This window comes from Ambystoma mexicanum, chromosome 1q (genome assembly GCF_040938575.1).
Source record: "Ambystoma mexicanum isolate Mex_15411 chromosome 1q, UKY_AmexF1_1, whole genome shotgun sequence".
In the NCBI taxonomy this organism is placed as follows: domain Eukaryota; kingdom Metazoa; phylum Chordata; class Amphibia; order Caudata; family Ambystomatidae; genus Ambystoma; species Ambystoma mexicanum.
Window position 1 is genome coordinate 1,108,537,471 of NC_090922.1, and position 21,212 is coordinate 1,108,558,682.

Consider the following 21,212-nt stretch of genomic DNA (forward strand, 5'->3'; position numbering starts at 1 on the left):
TGCTCTACATTTTTGTATTGATGTGCGTGCACATTATGAATGTTTTGTCCACTATCAGTTGTAATTGTGCAAATATCCAGTGTCTTATGTTCTCCGATCCCCCCAAGCACCCAGACGGCTCCACTCACCAACACCCTTCACACTCACCAAGTTTCCATCACAACTGTGGTGAATCTGATGGTGTCATCACTCCTTCCCCAGCGGTAACCTTTTCCCGTGTGGCCAGGGGACGGCAGCCGCTACCTGATCCTGGGGGCGGCCACATGAGGGAAGATCGCATGGGGGAGACGTGACCTTCAGGGGGCTGGCGCATCATCGAATGAGGCATGGTACCCCGTTCCCCTTTTTAGGAATGCCTCTTATATTCCCCATGCCTGAATGGCCTATTGTTATGACTCCCGTCCACCACCCAGGGAACACAATGTGTATATCTTCCCTTATGTTGTGTATAAGTTACCTAGAACGAACTACCACTCTTATGAATACAAAGATACTGCGACGAGAAAGCTGCACAGAGCAATGGAGATCACTGGCAGTGAGATGCAAAGAACACAGTCTAGTTGTATGGAACCGCTGATAGGTGCCGGGACATTTAAATAGTACATCCAGCATTGGCTGGAAGAGACCGCTGCCTGGAGGAGCCCTGGATAACCAAGACTGCCGAAGAGATAGGCGAGTGAGAGCGAGAGGACTACACAGGCAAAAGGACTACATGGTTGCGCTGTGCGAAGCAGCCTCCCGTCTGAGCTCTGGCCTGTCTGTGACTAGGGACAGCATTTCTTCAAAAAGGGTGTTGGAGAGGGGAAGAGTCTTGCCTTTCCAACGACACCTCCCTCGATCTGATCGGCACACTAGTGCCGTAGATCGAGGGAGAGAAAGGTAGAGACCCCCCTTTCATTTTCACTGCAGCAGCCGAAAATGGCTTCCGCAGTGAAATTTACTTTGTTTCATGTCAGCAAGCATTATGCGTGCTGACGTGAAACTGAAAGAAATCCAACCCCCGAGCCGTCGGGAAATACCTCCTCCTCACATAGCCTAGGGGTTGGATTTCATTTTTGTGCAATCCCTGTTTTGCAGGGATCACACAAAATGAAGTGCTAAAAAGGACAAGCTATCTCGTCCTTGGCAACACAGAGGTAATCGCCCCAACCCTCGTCGAAATGACTGCACTCCACCCTAATGCAAGTTCGTATCACCTTCGAAGCTGTCATCCTGAAGTCTCCAAGCTACCTCACTGAGATAGTTTGCATCTCCGGAGGCCTGCAATCCACCAGAAGTAAGGAAATGTGAAGGTTTGAATTAAGGTGGTGTAGGAAGGAAAGAACCAGAAGACAGGCCTTCACTGTCTACGTACCAAGACTTTGAAACATTCTCCCCTTTAGCATCCGACTTGCCCCATCACTTCTACAGTTCAAGAAAGAGCTCAAGACCTTCCTCTTCAAGGTGGGTCCTCCTTAACACCTAGGTCCACACACCCTACACTCCCCACACTACCTGAGACTCTGTGATCAGCTCCCCGCTGTCTCCCCCCTGGTTGCTTGTAGATCCCTTGCTGCCAATTGCCCACCCTCGCCCTCCCAGTTTAGCTCACGGCTCCTTTTTTTCCTCTGTCCGTCCCCTGTGATTGCAAAGCGCTCTGTTGCTTCCGGAACTAGGTCCGTGCTCAGTAAATACCCTAATAATAATCCATTTCTGGAAGCGCAGGTGACGATGGCGAGTCCTGTCCACATTCCACATGGTGGGCCCTTGCAACAACCCATACATAAAATTTAAACAAACCTTGACATGTTCATTTTTTTATCTTCTTGGTTCTGAAATGTGATATAAACAAACCCAAAAAGTGGATTTTGTAATGGAATTTTTCTTTTTTACGGTTTAATTCATACGTTTTCATTCTATTGGAACATGTGGCATCATGAGCAGTGCATGACCAGTGCCCTCAGTCCAGGCACAATAGCCAATTTTCCCCATTGAGTGGCTATATGCTAGTGGCCACTTGTTCTATGGTCATGCCCAGGTGCAGTGGCCACTTTATACTATTTCAAGTCAACTTGCTATTGACCTTTGCCTGTGATCATTTTACCACAGGTTCAGCTGCTCCCCAGGTAATAACCACGTCTTCGAGCCGGGTCTGAGACCCAGCCCTGGGTCCACGGCCCTCGCAGTAGGTTTCGCCTTTGTTTGCCGTTTTGAGGGCATATTATGTGTCCCAATTTCTCCTTGGGTTGGAGGAGGGTAGTGGGGGCTGAAATATGCCCCATTTATTCAGCATAGGGTCTGCAGGACATCTTCAAAAGTAAGCAAACAACAATGGCAGCTGTTTGATTTCACCTGCACCAACCAATTGGACCAGATGTTTCCAAACTACCCAATTGTTTTCTTAAAGCCTGAGAATGTAGACCCGTAGTCCACTGTCAAGTACCTCAGCACATTGACGCTTAGTACCTGTAATTCGGTCATAGTGGCAGGAATGCAGCACTAGGACGCTGTGAAACAAACAGGAGGCACATGCAGGAAGGAATAAGTAGCACAGGAAAACCGTTTGTCTCCCTTCTGTAAATTAAAATGCAGAGATACCTGTGTTAGTCTCCCTGCACCACAAGCAGATGCCCCGACAGCAAGGACAGTGTGAGACACAGAACCCGGGGGTACCTAATGTAATTGTAATTGGTTATTTATAATGCGCTTAATACCCAGAGGTTTCGAAGCGCGGACCAGGGGATCGAACCTGTGTTGCTCCACGTCGGCTTCCAAGATGAGCACGTTGCCCCTGAGCTATCCTCCCAAGACTCAAATAATGGCAACAAATGACAGAACAAGGATGGCAGTATGCCCAGCACAAAGGCAGAAACCAAGGCTGTAAGAAGCAAGGCAAAGCAGGGTGATAGGAAGAGACAAGGCTGGGAAAGAATGGAAAGGCATGGCAATACTGAGCTCTAGAGCAGAGACGGAGAAAAGGGGAAGAATAAGAAATGAGCACAGCTAGCGGTGAGACATGAGGAGCGCAGTCTCAAACTGGGCTAATGTAGCCCCAGGAAGGCATTGCAGTAATGTCCGCTCGTTGCCAAGCGACGGTCGGCTGTCGCGGAATGCGCCTGCACGGGTCCTAGCCAGAGGAACCTGCGCATGAGTCTCCTGGAAAAGCTGGCAGTGCCCAGTACAGCTGTCCAGGGTCCGGAGCTGGATGGAGTCAACCCACTGATTCCCATTCTGCTGCATAGACGAAGCCACCACCACAGGTAGAGCCTCCAGATCCCCCTCACAGGTAAGGTGGGCCGTCGTCCATGTGCGAGAACAGCGGGCCGGGGACAATGCTTGACATCCGCAGACCAAACCGATATATTACTGATATTATTTTTGCCTACTTTTGGGAACTTTTTATAAGAAATTGCCAGGCAGATTTACACCAAATTACGCGTTTGGGACTAGGTGGCCGCTCCTTGTGAAAGTTTGAGCCTAATCCATCCAGCGGTTCAGGCTGTAGGTGCAACAGAAATGTTGTCTGTGACAATTGACTGAAAAACATAAGTTTTGGTAACCACCCAGGTTGTATCCCCTCCACCCCGTTTGAAAAACCTTGTTCAGCTTTCCAAATCATTTCGCAATCGGGGTCTATATTTTTGGGGAACATTTTTGTACAAAGTCATCAAACAGAGACAACGTTGCTGCCCAATAAGTGAATATCTATGGAGATTTCAAGTTAACCGTAAGTTCAGGGTTGTATTTTCTGTGTTTTCCATTGCTGGGGTGGGTGTTTTTAATTGTAGTTTGTATTTTTTGTAATTTATTTATTTTATAAACCTTACTCAGGCATTACTTGTATTTTGGTACTGTTGTTGTTTGTGAGCTTCTGCTGCTGATCCACTATCTGGGGATTATACCCTTCAATCAGCCCTTGTTGCCAAATCCAGTAGATGGAAACACATCTTGTTTTGCCTATTAAACCTTTGTTTGAAACACTTCTGAATGAGGTTGTGGTAGAAGTTTGGGCATAGCACATAGAAGACTTTGCTCTGCCTTGTACATCTGTTTGAATTAAGGTCTAGTCACACTTCGGCTTTTTAGAAACGGAAGTCTCCATCGACAAGTCAAAATTGGAAGGAGTTTCTATTGTTTGTATAGTGTTCGAGTTCATATTCTCCATTATTTTTAGATGTAAAGTAGTTGCAGAACTTCATACGTTTTGTCTGTTGTCCTCCTACTGGACTTCTTCTTTGGTTTTAATTTTTCCTTCTAATTAGTTAAAAGAAAAAATTATTGTACAAAGCGAAGCCTTGTTCAGAGGTGTGTGTGTCTGTATGTGTGTATGTGTGTAAATGATTTTAAATTCTTTTTTTTTAATTTTTTTTTTTTTTATACACTTCCAGCCTTCATCTGCACCTGCTGCCTCGTACAGAAAAATTGAGCAAGAAAATAAGCAGTTTCGAGAAAAGCTGAATTCACTGCGTGAACAAAATGCCTCCTTGGTCTCTCAGAACCAGTGTCTAATGAGTGCAATAGAGTCCGTCCAATGTGAGCTGTCACGGTCAAAATCAAAAGTATGTGAAATACTGTAAAGATATTGCGGTATTCATTTCATTTGTTATAGGAAACTCGCACAATAAAATGTTCTCCATGAAACACAAAATATATTTGGAGAACTTAAAATATTATTTTGGAATGGGTTTCAATAAATGTTCTAACACTGGTTATTTTGGAATCCTTCCAATTAAAGGTGGGCTGTATTGCTCCTTAAGTTGTAGAGGTCAAACGGGCCCTTTCTTAGACAGGTGTACAGAACAGTCAGGTAAAACTCCAATCCTTGATCATTTGGATCAATCTAAGTGGCACAGGAATCCTGTTCTTGTCCTCATGTTGTGGATTGAAAACTTGTGAGAATGCAGATTTGCTACAATTTACTGTTAATTTAAACTCTATAGTTTAGGAAAGGCTGCATTAAACCTGGCCCTATTGTGCTGCATTTGCTTACTTTAACAAAAGCAGAGGTTTGACTCTGTCCCAAGCGATTGAGCGGATGCTACATCCCAGGCAAGCTGCCATGCCGGGGTTATTGTTGCCATAGCGTTGAGCTACTTGGAGGCAATACAGGGTGAGATCTTGTAAGATCTAGACTATAATGAAGTGGGGATATACTTTGCTCCTAAACACCTGTATCCCAGTTACACAGGAGATATGGGGAAGAGGGTCCAAATACTAGTAAGACTTAAGGATAAGCATAATCGAGAAAGCAAGTCAGTCCTAGAGTGTGAGAAGTGCATGGTGCACCCTACATGACTGTGATCCCATATGCTGGCCAGAATCCCTGAAAAGACTCCCCCAGTAGAAGCAGAGATACATAGCTCTAATCAGAATGAGGGATCACAAACCCTTTTGCAGAATGGAGGGCAAGTAGGGTGAGGCCTTTGCTCCTATCAATGTTGTCCGCCAAGACTTTAGAAGCCGCGGGTTACAGCATCGGCAGGGAAAAATTAGGCTTATGAATTAAAGAGCTTATCTGGATGCCCCATACAATGGAGAGCAGAGTTCAACCAATCGTGAGTCCTAGTGGGTGGGCCAGGAAAGGAAAGGCCTATAAACGGCCAGAGCAAACTAGTATTATGGAGGCAGTCAGCCAGGAAAGGGGAAATAAACCAGATGATGAGCACCCAGAGGAGTTTTCTGAAAAGCTGAGGGTCTTAAGGAAGCTAAGAGCCCTGAAGGTGCTCGTGGGACTGATGGAGCTGAAGAAGCTGGGCACGTGGAGATGCATGTCCGTCAAAGCCTTGGACCCTATGGCATCTAAGAAACCTGTAAGGCTGGAGAGCCTACCACCCCCATGAAGGATCTGGGATTGTTGGGCACTCTATCCCTGATGGGTGAGCTGGACAGATGCCTTGGAGAAGATGGAGGTGAGCCAGGCAGTATCCCCCAGGATGATTACAAATACTGAGCTATATTCCTGTTTGTGTGATTTGGGCAAAAAGCATTTGAGAGTAGAGATTCTGATTGTGATCAGTATCCACTTTATGAAGTCAGCACTGACACCTTGTAGATTATCCTGTCCGAACAATGTTTACTTAGTTGCAAGGCAGGAAGTGTCAGGGCATCCACCGAGAATCAACATAGTGTTCAATCTGCAACAGGAGTTTACTCTGGGATTATGCGCTGTTTGGGCCTAAATAGCAAATGGGGTCGATTAATGCTATTAGGGCAATTTAAGTCTCTCCCAGGCTCATGAAGTGCTTTTCCACTTTTGGAGGTCTGTTTCTAGCCATCTCTTTCTGGGTCTTCCCAGTGTGGATTTAAAAGGGGGCCCTGAACCCTTCTTTCTTGCAATTTCCAAGGCAGCTTCTCGGGAGGGAGCTGGAAACAGTTGGATAGACCGCTTCAAGAAGACTTGGCCCTACTCACAGAATCCCTTCTCCCATTCTTACTGTTATCCTCGCCTCATCAATCATCTGTCTCCTCTAAGCCTCTGTCCTCATTGCTCTCCTCTATTGCCTGCCTAGGGCCAGACAATTTCCTATTACCTTATAGTTCTTTCTAAGGGAAGCTGCCTGCCCGTCTCTCTCCTCAACCCTTCTTTAAATCTTCACACCTGCTCCAACTCTGCCTCCCAAATTCTTTCAGCTCTTGGATAGCTTACTCCCAATTATTCTCCTCTAGAGTCTTCTTGATCCTTTGAACTACTCGGATCTCTCCACCATGCTAATATCTTCTTCTGCTACTTCCTTTGGGCCCTCCACCTTAACCTCCCTGTGATCTTCTCCAACCACCTCCTTTAACCAATATTTTCTTTCTGTATTTACAACCTACTCTGATGGCTTTAACCTCTGCCATTAAATCTTCTTCCACTTCTCACCTCTACCACCAACCTTCTGACATTGTTTGCTCTTTCCAGTCTTTTTCTCTATTTGATTCTCAGCCTTCCTGATCTCTTTTCCCACTACCGTCTGGTCACTTACTTCCTCAAAATGCTTGCGGTTTTCCCCAACCACCTTCTCTGCAACCTAACCAATACCTTCAGGGTCTTTCTCTACCTCCCCCAATGTAATATGAAACTACACTTTTAGCTTGCCACCTTCCTCCAGAGCTGTCTCCCACTCTGGAATGGTTTGGAGAGGAAGAGCTGTGAAACCCAACTCTTACCAGCTCATTCTGCACTCGTTCCCCCAGCTCTTTTCAAACTGCTTCCCGCTCCTGTTCCTCTGTGCCCACACCCTACCCTGACTGGCTGAGAGTCTGGATTTATGTAGTGTTTGAGCCCCTCCCCTGAGTTGGCTCTCTGGCTAGGGGTTTGCACCTGGGGTCTGTGGAGTGAGTGGTGTTGTGTTTGACACTTTCTTTTTGACTTTCGGATGTGCCTAATGGGTTGGAGGCTATGTGAAGTGGGACATCCAGCTTGGAGTTTAGAATGCCATACTGCCTAGCCTCCTCGGCTTGTTGCCTCGGGCTTCATATTTGCATCTGCAAAGGTGACATATCCCTTAAAGGAATGTCTTTTTGGCCCAATGGGGGGCCATGGGAATGGTGGTCGGCGATTCCAATGTGTGTTCACATTTCTGGAGCCCAAGAACCTGGCATGGACTCTGCAAAGCTCATTCTGAAGTGCTGGTAGGAGTCGAAGGCACTATATTGATTAATGGTGTGTTTGGCAGGTCTCTTAAAGGGGCTTATGTACCCATTTTAGCCCAGGGTTGGGTTTGAACCCAGGATGCACTACTAAAGCCCGAATTTGGATTCCTCAAATTTTCGAAACTGATTCCTTTGAGTCATCGAACTGCAGGCAAACCCAGGTGCACATTCTACAGATGTGCTGTGTAAACTATATATATCCTCAGTTCAATTTTGGCATGCAGTAACGTTGTATTGGTTTGTATTGTTGAGGTTGAAAAGCACATTTGTTGTATGGATGAACAGTTTTTGAATATAGTGACCATTCCCAACAAAGGAGACCCTAAATTACATTTGCCTTCATGAAAAATGGCACATTGTAAATGTATTTCCTTTTGAAGTAAAAAAGTATCCAAGGACTTTCAAATCTTGCTGCAGATATGCTTTTTAAAATAATGTGCTTGGAGCCGCCAGGGGGCGCCGAGATGTGCTAACGCTTCTCGGCTGTTCGCTTCTCCGGGGCGGCCTTTGTGTTGAAATTGGGCCCCCCCCCAGCCCGGCTGTTGCCGTGTGAGGACCCCCCCGGGGGCTTGAGCGTACCTCCGTGACTGGGAGGAGCGAAGGCCCGGTGCCGGCAGCGAGGAGAGCGAGGACTCCAAGGGGCCGGACCTGGCGAGGCCGACAGTGTGACCGTGCGTTGCCGCCGAGGAGAGCCGGGCGGAGCGGTCCCGTTGGCGGCGGAGGTGGGGCGGGGCCTCCAGCGATCGAATTGTTACCCCCCGGCGTGGCCTTGCCGCAGATTTGAGGCCCCCCCCCTCGGCGGCGACCGTTGTGGGATGACATCCGCGGGGGGGTGACGAGGCCTCGCTCCGGAGCTGAGGAGAAGAGCCTGGGAGAATGTCTGCCCGCATCTTGAGTGGAGCGAGGAGGGGCCCCTGATCCCACTGAGGGGGCAGAGCGCGAGGTCTGGAGTGAGCCCCGGCGGAGGACTTGTGCAGAGGTGGCTGGCCGCTGGAGGTGGACCAAGGAGGTACCAGGAGGCTCTCCGATTGGAGCGACACCCTCCCCCCCCGACCTGCTCAATAACTGCCTATGGTACGGTGATCGGCGGGGGGTAACGCGAGGAGCCGGTGTGCTGCGAGGGCCTGATTGGACCCGGTGGGACCTGCGAGGAGGGGGGCTGCACCGGGTCTGGAAGCTGTGGGAAGCCTGGTGCTGAGAAAGGTGGTGGGGTATCCCGGCTCCCTGAGTAATTTGTTGATATGGCCTGCTGAGAGGGAGCGGCAAGGAGTGGCTAGGACTGTTTGAAAAGGGTCCCAGAGGCTGATGCTGGCGAGAGGTCGCAGCAGTGGAGGAATCTTGGCTTCTGGTGTAGCAAAGCTTGAAAACATTGAGGAGTCCTGACGGTGACTGTCTTTCTCCGGTTTGGGGCTGGAGTAAGGCGTGCGAGGAGTGGATTCCGTTTACAAGTAGGAGGGGAGTCCTGATTCCGTTTACCTCTCCTCGCTTCATCGGCTTAGGTGTGGTCTCTGGATGCACTCTGGAGGGGCACGCTCGCAGTGCTGGTTGAGGGCTCCTCTTGATCCCGTGGCCTGTTGGTGCTCCTCCTGGGGTGAACTGATCTAAGCTCCGGCCTATGGGGAGTCTGGACGACGGATGCAGGGAGTGAGGGCTCTCCAGCGATTCCGGAGGTCACCCCAGGGCTCAGGAGAGGCCACTAACATGCAGGTCTCTGACCAAAATCAGGTTGTTGACACCCAGGACATGGGCCGCAGTATGGCAGCGCTTTTTGAGGAGATCCGAGGCTTTAGGGCCGACATAGGGAAGAGACTTGATTCCCTGGATAAGAAGGTGGACGATGAAGAGGATAGAGTTCAGGCCCTCGAAGCCAATCAATCTTCTGTGGCTATCCTCGAGACGCAATTTGACCTGCGGCTGGCGGAGCTTGAGAGAAAGGAGGAAAGGGTTGCCCTCAAGCTTGACGACTTGGAAAATCGCGAGAGACGTTCCAACTTGAGGTTCCTCAACATACCGGAGCAGGAGGGAGAGATGCAGGTTGACCTGCAGCGAAAGGTCAAAGAAGTCATAAGCCTTGTCCTTGAAGGAGAGACTACGATTGTTCCTACCATTGACAGAGTTCATAGAGCAGGGGGGTCATGCGGGAGGCCCACGCTCTGTCTTAGTGAAGTTCCACTACTATAGAGAGAAGACTAGGATATTGGAGCTTGCTCGTAAAAAAGGTGTGATCGAGTGGAATGGTGCCAAAATCTCCATTTACCAGGATCTTTCTGCTCTCACTTTGGCTCGACGGAGGCTCTGTGGGCCATTAACGAGGTGGTTGCACTCGAAGGGAGTGCGTTATAGATGGAGGCACCCATTTTCTCTTACGTTTCAACTCGACGGGGAGAAACATGTACTTGCCTCGGAGTCCAACATCAGGAGAGCAATGACGGAACTGTTGAGTGAATCCCTTCGATAACAGGTCAAGCTGGATGATGTTCTCACGGAGGGTCCACACGGGGACTACCCGTCGTCCCTGGGTCGGCGTCGTATCCGGGGGCACAGGAAATACAGGAAGATGGCGCCCCCGTCCCCGGGGCAGGCGCCGACTTAATTGGAGGACGGGGCCTCTGCTGTCCTCTGTCTGCTATTGTTCTCGAAATGGGTTGAATATGATGGGTTTAGCTCCGGTCTCTAAGCTGGATCGCTTCATGGTCTGGCGGTTGGAGGGGGGATGCCAGAAGCTGCTTTTTCCTTTCATCTCCTTTGGTCAAGGGGTCTGGGGGGGCCCGGAAACGGTGGTGGTCTGTCTGTGCTTGGTCGCCCTGGTGGAGGCGAGCCTTGGTGGTCTGAAGGCTTGGCTGCAGGGGGATGCAGTCCTTTCAGACACTCACAAGTTGGGGGGGGGAAGGGGTGGGGTTGGGTGGGGTAAAAGGGGGAGTTAAGAGCTACCATGTATAGTGGGTTAATCATGTATGTTTTGGTTCTTCTTTGGTGGTCGCCTTGGTTCAGAGGTGGAGTTCTCATGTGGTTTTCCGTCTGGCCTTATGAATGATTTTCCTTATTCTCTTTCTGTGGGGTCTCTAAATGTGCGAGGCCTGAACTCTCCGACGAAGAGATCGCTGGTGCTCAGAGTTGCGGCGATTGAAGTTGCATTTTCTCTTTGTGCAGGAGTCCCATTGGGTTAAGGGGAGAGAACCCGCCCTCAAGTCCAGGGCTATTCAATATCTATTTCGATCATCATATGAGGGGAAAAAACGGGGGGTTGTGCTCATGGTTTCCCCGGATGCTCAGTTCTCTCCCATAAAGTGGACCCAGAGGGGCGTTTTATTATGGTCAAGGGGGAGATGAGGGGTAGGATGTTCACATTGGTGGGAGTGTACAGTCCGAACGAGGATCAGGATGTGTTTTGGCAGGGGATGAGCGGGAAAATCAGGGAATTTGCAGAGGGAGCAATCATTGTAGGGGGAGACTTCAATATGGTTTTGCACCCAGATAAAGACAGGAAATCCTCAAACCCATGTCCTGACCTTAGAACCCAGAGGAAGATGGCAGATTTGTTTCGGAAGGTAAACATGGACCTACTTCTTTTAGATGCTCACCCGGATGTTGGTAATCATGACCCTCTATTTACTTACTTCTCCTCCGTACATCAGTCATTCTCTAGGATTGACTATGTGCTGGTTGATTCAGTGATCCATGAATATTTCTCTGACTTCAAGGTGGAGACTATCCCATGGTCCGACCATGATATGATTTGTGTTAGTTTTGGGATTCCCCCGGGGGTCAGGGGCACTTCGCGATGGATTTGTAATGATTCGCTCCTGCAGGATAGTACGCTAAGGCAGTCCCTGTTAGACTCGATAGTTGAGTTTTTCGCCCTAAATGACACTGGAGAGGTGGGGATTGGAGGAGTGTGGGATGCATTTAAAGCTACGATCAGAGGTGTTTTGATGGAAATGGGAGCTAGGAGGAAGAAGGAAAAGGCTAGGGAGGAGAATAAACTGAGGGAACAGATTCAGGCTATTCAGCCAGGGGGGAAGCTTAAGACACAGTTAGACCCGACCAAGAGGGCTAAGCTTCAGCAGCTGAGAGCTAAACTGTCTGCCTTGCTAGTGGGGCAGACGGAGAAGAAGCTCGCGTTTCTAAAGCAGCGGTACATGGAGAGGGGGGAGAGGGCAGACAAAATCTTGGCTTGGAGACTCAGGGAACTCCGTAACAGTCGGCGAGTCAATTGTATATCTGGTAGGGGGGTGTAAGGTGCCTGGAGGATGACCAAATTGCGGAGCAATTTAAGTCATATTATGAAACCCTTTACACTTCTGAATATTTTGGAGATGGGTCAGATGTTGATTGTTTCTTTGGGTCTCTCCCCATCCCCTGTTTGCCGCTAGAGCGTTCGGCCTCTTTGGATCTCCCGATATCTCCTCAGGAGGTTGTTGATGCTATTGCGTCTTCGAAGAATGGCATTGCACCGGGGGACGATGGATTTACCGTCCGCTTTTACAAGACATTTCGTTCCACTTTGGCGCCGCACTTGTCTAAGGTGTATAACTTGGCCTTGGAGACGGGGTCTCTTCCTCCCTCCATGATGTCTGCTCTTATTGTGGTCATCCCGAAGGAGGGGAAGGATCCCTCCTCATGTCAATCATATAGGCCCATTTCGCTTCTAAACGTTGACGTGAAGCTATTGGCCAGGATCTTGGCGAACAGGTTGTCTACGCTTATTTCCTCTTTGGTTCACGGAGACCAAGTGGGTTTCATTCCAGGGCGACAGGGATCTGATAATGTGAGGAAAACATTGGACTTAATGTATGAAGTGTCCAAGAATGAGGCTGAGGCCTATCTCCTTTCGCTAGATTCCGAAAAGGCCTTTGATCGCGTTTAATGGTCTTACATGATGAAGGTGCTTCGTAGTATGGGTATTGGTGATAGGTTCTGTGGATGGGTCGCGGCATTATATAATGCTCCATCTGCGCGGGTTCTGGTCAATGGCTTCGCGTCCCCGAGCTTTTCACTTTTTAGAGGAACTCGCCAGGGCTGTCCTCTTTCCCCTCTTTTGTATGCTCTAGCTATGGAGCCCTTTGCCATAGCGGTTAGGCGTGAAGAGGCGATAACTGGTGTGCGATGTGGGGAACATGAATTTAAGTTGTCTCTTTTTGCTGACGACATCCTGGTGTACCTATCTGGGATTAATGACTCGCTGCCCCGGTTGTTAGAGTTGATATGTGTTTTTGGACAGTTCTCCGGTCTCAAAATCAATGTTTCTAAATCATGTATTATGCCCGTGGGGGTGTGAGATGAAGATATTGAGGATAGACTAGAGGTGTTTGGGTTGCGGACAGAGAAAGTCAGTACCAGGTTTCTTGGGGTGTTAATTCCGAGGGACCTAAGCAAGGTATTTGAGCTGAACTTCCCTCCATTGGTGGCAAAAATTTGTCGCGACTTGGATAGGTGGGCTCCATTGACGCTCTCTTGGTTTGGTAGAATGGTCTCGGTGAAGATGAATGTACTGCCTCGGCTTCTCCATCTCTTCTCTTCTCTGCCTTGTGCTGTCCCGGACTCCTTCTTCCTTTCGCTTCGGACGAGGATCCTTTGCTTTGTGTGGGATGGTAAGAGGGCTCGAATAAAGCAGAGTACCTTAACACTCCCTAAGGCGTTCAGGGGATTTGGTCTTCCCGACTTTAAGTTGTACTACAAAGCGGCCCAGTTGCGAGTTATGTTGGAGCACCTGCGAGATGATTTTAGGACATACTGGACTTTCATTGAAGATGTGCATGTTCACCCCCACAAGGTTAGGGACTTAACCTGCTGTAGCTCGGTCCCACCCAATTCTAGCGGTTCTCTGGCGGCTGTGGAAGCCGTGTGGGAATAGCAATTTACTATCATCATGGCCCTCACCCTTGTCCTCCCTGTGGGGGCCGCCACTTGATTTGGGGGCTAGGGGGGTTCCGAGGGACGCAGTTGTGGTCTGATCAGGGGCTGGAGAGGGCCACGCAGCTATTTGACCAGGGAGGTTTTATTGAATTTTCCCAGCTGTTGGAGCTCCTTCCGGAAAGGCCTCCCTCCATTTTTGATTTCTTGCGACTCAAGGGCATTCTCACACAAGCACAATGGGTGGCCTCCCTTTCTCGTAAGCTGACCGCCTTCGAAAAGATTTTTGTGGAGGCCAACTCCAGAAAGGGATCCCTATCCAAAATGTATAATGTGTTAATTACGGCGGAGCTAGAGGGGAGGCAGGGGTTCAGGAGCGTATGGGAAGAGAGAATTGGCACAACTCTGGAGGAGCGAGATTGGGACTCCGTTATCCGGGCCGTCTTTAGGGGAACTTGTATACTGCAGCCACGGAGCATAGCTTTAAAATTCTGCACTCTTGGCACCGTTCGCCCGCCACTTTGTCTAAAATGTTTCCCGGAGTCTCCCGTAAATGTCCTCGGTGTGCCGGTAGAGGAACCTGGTTCCATATGTGGTGGGAGTGTCAGGTTATTCAAGACTACTGGGCAGAGTTACTAAGTTGGATTAAAGATATCCTGGGAACCTGTCCTGCCCTCCACCCCATGGAGATCTTACTGGGCACCCCTAGGCCCGAGTGTGAGGAGGGACCTTTCCCCAGGGTAATCGGTGCGATGCTAAGGGCAGGAAGAATGGCTTTGGCCCAGAAGTGGAAGGGATCTCAGAGCCCAACGAAGTCAGAGTGGTTTCTTAAACTTTTAACAATCTTCACCTATGAGAAGCTTACAGCTATCGTACATGATGACATGCCTTCTTTCTTGCAGGATTGGACTGTAGTGCTCCTGAATACAGATTGTGCTGCACTGGGACTCTGAGGACAGGGATCGGGTGCGGAGCTGGGTGATGGGGTGAGGGTTGGAATGGATCGGCTTCAGCACAAAAGCTCCAGAAGTTAAGATCTTAATGGGGACCTTGCAGAAAGTTAACCAGCCGGGCAGCCACCGACTGTACCGAGTTGTGTTCCCGACCATGTGGTGACTACTTTCTCTATTGTCTGTGAACCATGTGTAGCTCATTGTTTGGGGGGTGAGGGGGGGGTTGGGTTGTTTTTCTGTGGTCCAGTTTGGGCTGGTTCTTGAGTTGAGAATATGTCGCTATTGTTATTGAATAAATCCAATAAATACAAAGTGGAAAAAAAATAAATAATGCTGCTTTAGCACGTTAAGTACCCATGGTTGTAGTTGTTTACTTTGTTAATGTTTAACTATGATTGCCGAACCAGAAGAAATTGCTTTTATATAGCTAGGGGAAAGGATCCTGACTACCTTGCAATTGGAATTTCGTAGAAGTAGATTTCCATGCGATTTGCGGCTTAAACCGTGCAGGTTTATTTATTATTTTAGTGTGGACTCATAGTCCTAGTAGTGGGCAGCCGACACGTGTTTCGACCTCGTGTCGCTTTATCAAGGATGATATTTAAAATTACACACATATCCAGCAGTTGGTTCGATGTGAGTGACGATTGTGAGAAGTGACAAGAGTGTGCAGTGCGTGAAACAGTGGCTTGATGTGCAAAATTAGTACATCCATTATGCATGCATTAATTCCATTATAAGCACTTTAAACCTTACGTGCACAATGATTATGTAATACATGGTAAATACAATAATTATTTGTATATTATCAATGGACAAGTCCAGAGGGGGAGTTAGAAAAGGGGTAAGAAGGGAGAATAGATATGTATTAGATTGGTATGGGATGGTACATGTTACGGTAGTGTCCGACCATTCCATACAACAAATGGCAACAGCATCAATAAACTCCCGCCTCCTGACCCACTAAGGGCCCCCTGACCTCAATATCTCAGATAGTGAACTCCATGACTGAGACAACCAACATGAGGATGCACCAGACAGTAACATATTAAAAACAAGCACAGTCATCGGGCATAGATTGGCAGTCACAGAGGAAGCAACCGCTCCACCGAGACTTCAAACCATAGGAGCAATGACTAGCTTAAACGAAATGCCATGTTCATGCTAGGCCAGTACCACTAAGATGCTCGCAGCACCCGGAGCAGGACCCACCGCACATGGAAGGAAACTAATGACCACCCTTATGTAGGCAGACATGCAGAGAATCCTTAAACACATCGCAGCACGAATGACAGCGCCCCACACTAATCAGATCACCAGAACTAGGCCAACAACACCCAATGGGGACCCCTGCGCATACTAAGCGGATCGCAATACCAAGTTGGGCATTAATTCCGCAAACCCTCAAATGATGCATGGTGGCGCCTTGCCTCCACCCAAAAACAAACCGGTTCACCCGCACCACCCACCAACACCAACCCTGATGCACTACAATCTGGTCCATAATACGGACGGCCAATCGAATCTAAGCACAACGCGAGAATCCTTGCCAGTCACACGGGTGACCCAACATGGATGATAATATCTAGGTTCACTACGAATAGAACCTACACTTGCTGCACGAGCAACAACGCCGATATAATCAGCAACAAGCCATCTAGTAACAGACTTCACTTGCACCACCAAACAATTCATAGACCAAGCAAATCCACTGGCTCTCAGACCCAGAACGACAGGGATGCAACCACTCACGTACCCGGTTAAAACATGCAACAGGCAACAAGCACCATCATGTGCACCATAACAACGTAGATATCCCACCGCGGCGTGGTTCCTACCTCACCAATGATATGGCATTTATAACGAGCCTATACACAAGTGTGTCAAGGCGCGACAAGGCAAGGGAGGGGGAACAGAGGGAAGACAGACAACGATCCTACTAGGACAAGGGGTAATTCAGATCGCGCCAGTGCATAGGAAGGGGTAAGGGGCGAAGGGGGAGAGTACGGGCGAAGGGGAGGGGTCGGTGGAGTACATGGGATAATAGAATAAATACCAATAGTAAAGTACGGCCAGCAGGTGGCAAGTGCAATGGTAACGGGTAAGTGCAGGCATCAGGTGTCGAGTGCTGGTAGTGGGACTGTAGGGATACAGAAAACAGTCCCCAAGTGCGGGGGTTGCCAGGAGGGCAGTGCAGGTATGCGACTGGCAGAGGAGGGGACCTGGGCTCGAGATCAGAGGGTGGCCAGGTAAACCAGTGCAGTTTCAGTATCAGCCAGGAAATCAGCTGGGGAGAGGAGGAGAAAAAGCAGAACAAAGAGAAAGGTTTTGAGGTGCTTCCGGAACCGGTGATGGTTCTCCTCAAGCTTCAGGAGGGCAGGGAGGCTATTCCAGAGGGAGGCCCCAGCAGAAGAAAGTGATCTACCACCAACTTGTTGCTTGGAGAAGCGACGGACCCTGAGGGAGTTGGAGGCGGATGAGCGAAGAGCTCGAGAAGGAAGATATTTAGGAAGAGAGAGTTGAAGGTATTGAGGCCCCAGGTCCCAGAAGGCCTTGTGGGCAATGCAGAGGGATTTTAACTTAATCCTCGCAGCCCCTGGGAGCCAGTGCAGAGATGTCAGTCCTGGAGAGATATGATCCCTGGGCTTGAGGCCAAGGACAAGTCTCGCAGTCCTGTTCTGGATGAGTTCCAGAGGGCGGAGAGTAGAAGCAGGCTGATTTAGAAAGAGGCTGTTGCAATAGTCCAGCCTAGAGAGAACCAGAGCCCTGGAGACACTGAGCTTCTGGGGGAAGGAGAGGAAAGGAAGAATACCTGAGGAGGTGCAGCTGGTAGTGTGACATCTTAGAGACATCAGAGATGTGAGGAGAGAAGGAGAGTGTGGAGTCGAAGATGACCCCAAGGTTTTTAGCCTCACAGGTGGGAGAGGGCCAAGAGAGGCCAGCCAGAGTGACAGGAAAGGAGGATGTGGGTGTGTCGATGAGGAGAATCTTGGTCTTGCTGGCATTAAGGCAGAGATCATTGGCGGCATACCACTCCTGGATGGCGGACAGACAGTTCGAGACGAGAGAGTGATAAGAGGTGGCTGAGGGTAGTCTGAAAATGACCCGAGTGTCATCCGCATTGAACTGGAAGTTGGGGCAGAGCGCGGCAATATGATGGGCAAGAAGTGGCAGCTATTGGTTGAACAGCCAGGGTCGAGAGGTTAGACCTCTGGGGAACACCACAGGTAGCGCTACAGATGGAGTAGAGGAAGGCCCCGAGTTGAACCTGGGAGGGCCGATCGGACAGAAAAGAAGCCAGCCACGCCAGGGCCTGACTGGTTATCCCCAGGTTATCACGGAGACTGTTGAGCAAGATGGCATGGTTGTCTGTGTCGAAGGCAGAAGAGAGATCAAGTAAGATGAGGACACAGGGTGTTGGAATCAAGGTTGGAGAGCAGGTCTTCACGGATGTTCAGGAGAGCAGTTTCTGTGCTTCTGGGAGCTCTGAAGCCAGACTGATGGTCATGGAGACAGCCAACCGATTCAGTGTGAAGATTAAGCTGGGAGATGGCCAGCTTTTCTAGGAGTTTGCCCAGGAAAGGAGTGATGGAGATTGGGCGATAGTTAGCCGGGCAGGAAGGGTCAGCAGAGGGTTTCTTAAGAATAGGGTGCACAAGGGAGTGCTTCAGAAGGTGGGGGGAAGACTCCAGTGCCGATCGAGTGGTTGCAGAAATCAGCCAGGGCAGGAGCCAGGGAGTCAATGTGGTCCTTGATGGTTTTGGAGGAACAGGAGTGAACGAACCTGTTTTGACGAGACTTTCATAGATCGGACTTGTCTAGAAACCTCATCTGGTGAGAACAGGGGAAAGGCAGTGCGGTGCAGAGGGCCTGGGAAGGGACAGGAGAGGTAGGGACTGTGGCAGGATTGGCCAGTTCCTTGCAGATTTTAAAGAGTTTGGCCGAGTTGTTGGATGACGCCGAGACGTGGGCTTGGATGTGGGCTCTCTTCTACGTGCGAGCAGAGAGCCGGTATTGCCTTTGGAGCAGGCGGTAGGCCAGTTTGTCAGAGGATGTACATGAAGCACACCATTTCCTCTCAGCCACCCTGCACTCACGTTTAAGGGTGACAATGTCGGAGTCGTACCATGAGTTGCACTTGGCTTTCAGCTTCAGGCGGATCCTCATGACTGGGGCAAGAACATAGAGAGTGTCTGATATAGCAGAGTGGAGCATGGAAAGGGCTGTGTCGGGGTGTGAGTCAGCCAAAGGGGGAGGGGTGAGAGAAAGTGGCGGCGAAAGCCTCAACTGACACGCACTTCATGGGTCAGATGACCGAGAAGTTGTGTGGCAATGATGGAGTTGGCTTGGACTGAGGGGTAGAGAGGGTGAGCTAGGAGGAAAGGAGAAAGTGATCACTCCAGGAGAGAGGAGTAGTGAGAGGGACAGAAAGGGTAAGGTCTGAGGAGATCAGAACATCCAGGGTGTGCCCTGCAGAGTGAGTCAGGCCAGAGGGGAGAATGGAGAGTGAGAGAGCGTCGCAAAGTTCGCAGCAGAGTCCAGAGGAAAGGCAGGAAGTAGTTGAGTGTTCGAGACCAGGAGGAAAGAGGAAAGGTCCGACCACTCAGAGAGGAAGGAGGAGATCTGACCAGGTGGCCGATAGATAGTAGCCACGGTAAGGGAATAACTAGGAGAGAAGGAGATCCTGTAGACGATGCATTTGACAGATGAGTAGGCCTGTGTAGGAATGACAGAGGCAGGAATCCACTCGGGGAAGATCAGGGCTACAACCCCTCTGGAACGGTTGGGCTTGGGTGCAGAGAGGATCTTGTAGCCATTAGGGAGGAGTGTGTCAAAACTTGTGATAGATACTGGCCATTCCTTACCACAGGCCCACAGAGGACCAAAGCTGTGAGCACACAGGACGGGCTCAGACCACAAACGGGACCCCATCCGGGGCCACACCCACCAAATCAAACTTGGGTAAAACAAAACATATAGATATACATCAGACACTACCGTAACACGTACCATCCCATACCAATCTAATCCGTATCTGTTTTCCCTTCTTCCCCCTCATCTCTCTCCCCTCCCCCCCCCCTCTGGCCTTGTCCATTGTTCATTTACAAACAATGATTGTATACACCATATATTACATAATCATTGTGCACGTAATGTTTAAAATGCTTATAATGGAATGCATGCATAATGGATGCACTCATTTTGCACATCAAACCACTGTTTCATGCACTGGACACACTTGTCACTTGTCACCCTTATCACCGACCCCAGACTCCATGGACACAGAGGTGAGAATTCGAATGGCCCTGACCCTCTGAGTTTTGATATATTTGTTGTTTGTGGCCTTGGATCTGCACAAACAGCACGCCATGCGCCTCTTGTTCCCCCTCCCTGCTGCCTGATTGGTGCCCGCCGTCCTAATAGACAATCCAACCAGGGCAGCCCTCTGCCCAGCAGCCCCTGCGGCTAAGGGTCCAGAGGCAAAGGGCAGCTCCAAGAGAGGCGGCTCCAGACTGTGTCTGAAGGTGCCAGCAGGGGAAGCCAGTGGCCAGCCATCAACCAGCAGCTACATTCACGGTAGGAATGGTCTGGCTGAAGGCTAGATCAATGACTCTACCCTGGAGCCCCTACAACTTACCAAACTAACCCACACTGCGATAATACTGTCAGTGTTAGACTGTTCCACACTGTGATAGTATTGTGATTACCAGACTGCATCACACCCCACCAAATTATTTTTTGAAACCTACTGCAACACGAAACCCAGGCCTTTCTCCCACCATACAGGACTCTCAAACTAGATGTTGCTGCTCTCAAATCTAGGTGTAGCCTCCGTCCTTACCTACTGTGTTTAAAACCTATTGCATTGTGAAACCTAGGCCTCTCGCCCACTATACAGGACTCTCAGATCTAGGTCCAGCCCCCACCTTGTATATTATATTTGAAACCTTCTATATTGTGAAACCAGACCTCTCTCCCAGTATCCGATGCTCTCAAATCTAGGCATTAACCCAAATTGCATATGTTGGCTGCGAGACATATAACCCACTAACCAAAAAGCTCTTATTTCTGCATACTTACACAAAAAACCCACACAACCACCTCTCAAACAGCAAACCGCACGTAATTCACCACACCGCAACAACAAACACACAAGCTGCACCAACAGCACACAAGGACTGACATCGATCCGCTACTCGCACCATAGCTCAGCGCACAGTGTTAACCAAACTGAAGTGGCCAACAGGACACCACTTATCTCGCTACCTACTCCCTCCTCACCCTACTAAACCACCCCGCCTTCTCGTTTGCAGATCCACCTGAGGACCAATTCCGTTGGTGACGGTGCGCTGTACAAATACCTTAACATATCAAACAAACTGCTGGATATGTATGGAATTTTAAATATCAGCCTTGATAAAGACCCACAAAGTCGAAACACGTGTCGGCTGACCACTATGAGTCCACACTAAAATAATAAATAATCCTGCACTGTTTAAACCGCAAATAGCGTGGAAATCTACTTTTCTGAAATTCCAATTGCAAGGTAGCCAGGATCCTTTCCCCAATCATAAAAAGAGGTGTGGGCTTCACCTCAACAAAATCTGCAACCTTGCATAAATATTTTTGGCAACACAAAATAACCAGAGGTTAGTGCGGGGTGTACAAAATTTAGGTCTCAGCCTCTTCTCTCTGTTTTATATAGCTAATTGGATTTTACTTCAACTGTGGTTAAAAAAGAAGAAAACATCTACAGCCATGTCACTCCTGTGTACAAGCACTCTAAAAAAT

At 49.2% G+C, this 21,212-nt stretch overlaps 1 protein-coding gene across 4 annotated transcripts in view; it reads left to right on the plus strand.

The window, feature by feature from the left end:
• The window catches only part of CCDC18 (coiled-coil domain containing 18), a 2,185,916-nt gene that overhangs the window by 230,688 nt on the left and 1,934,016 nt on the right, over positions 1 to 21,212 (plus strand). For all 4 annotated transcript variants that reach the window (XM_069641832.1, XM_069641829.1, XM_069641831.1 and 1 more), the window contains exon 4: positions 4,368 to 4,538. In XM_069641832.1, coding sequence (XP_069497933.1) covers positions 4,368 to 4,538 — 171 coding nt within the window. The remainder of the gene's footprint in view (positions 1 to 4,367; positions 4,539 to 21,212) is intronic.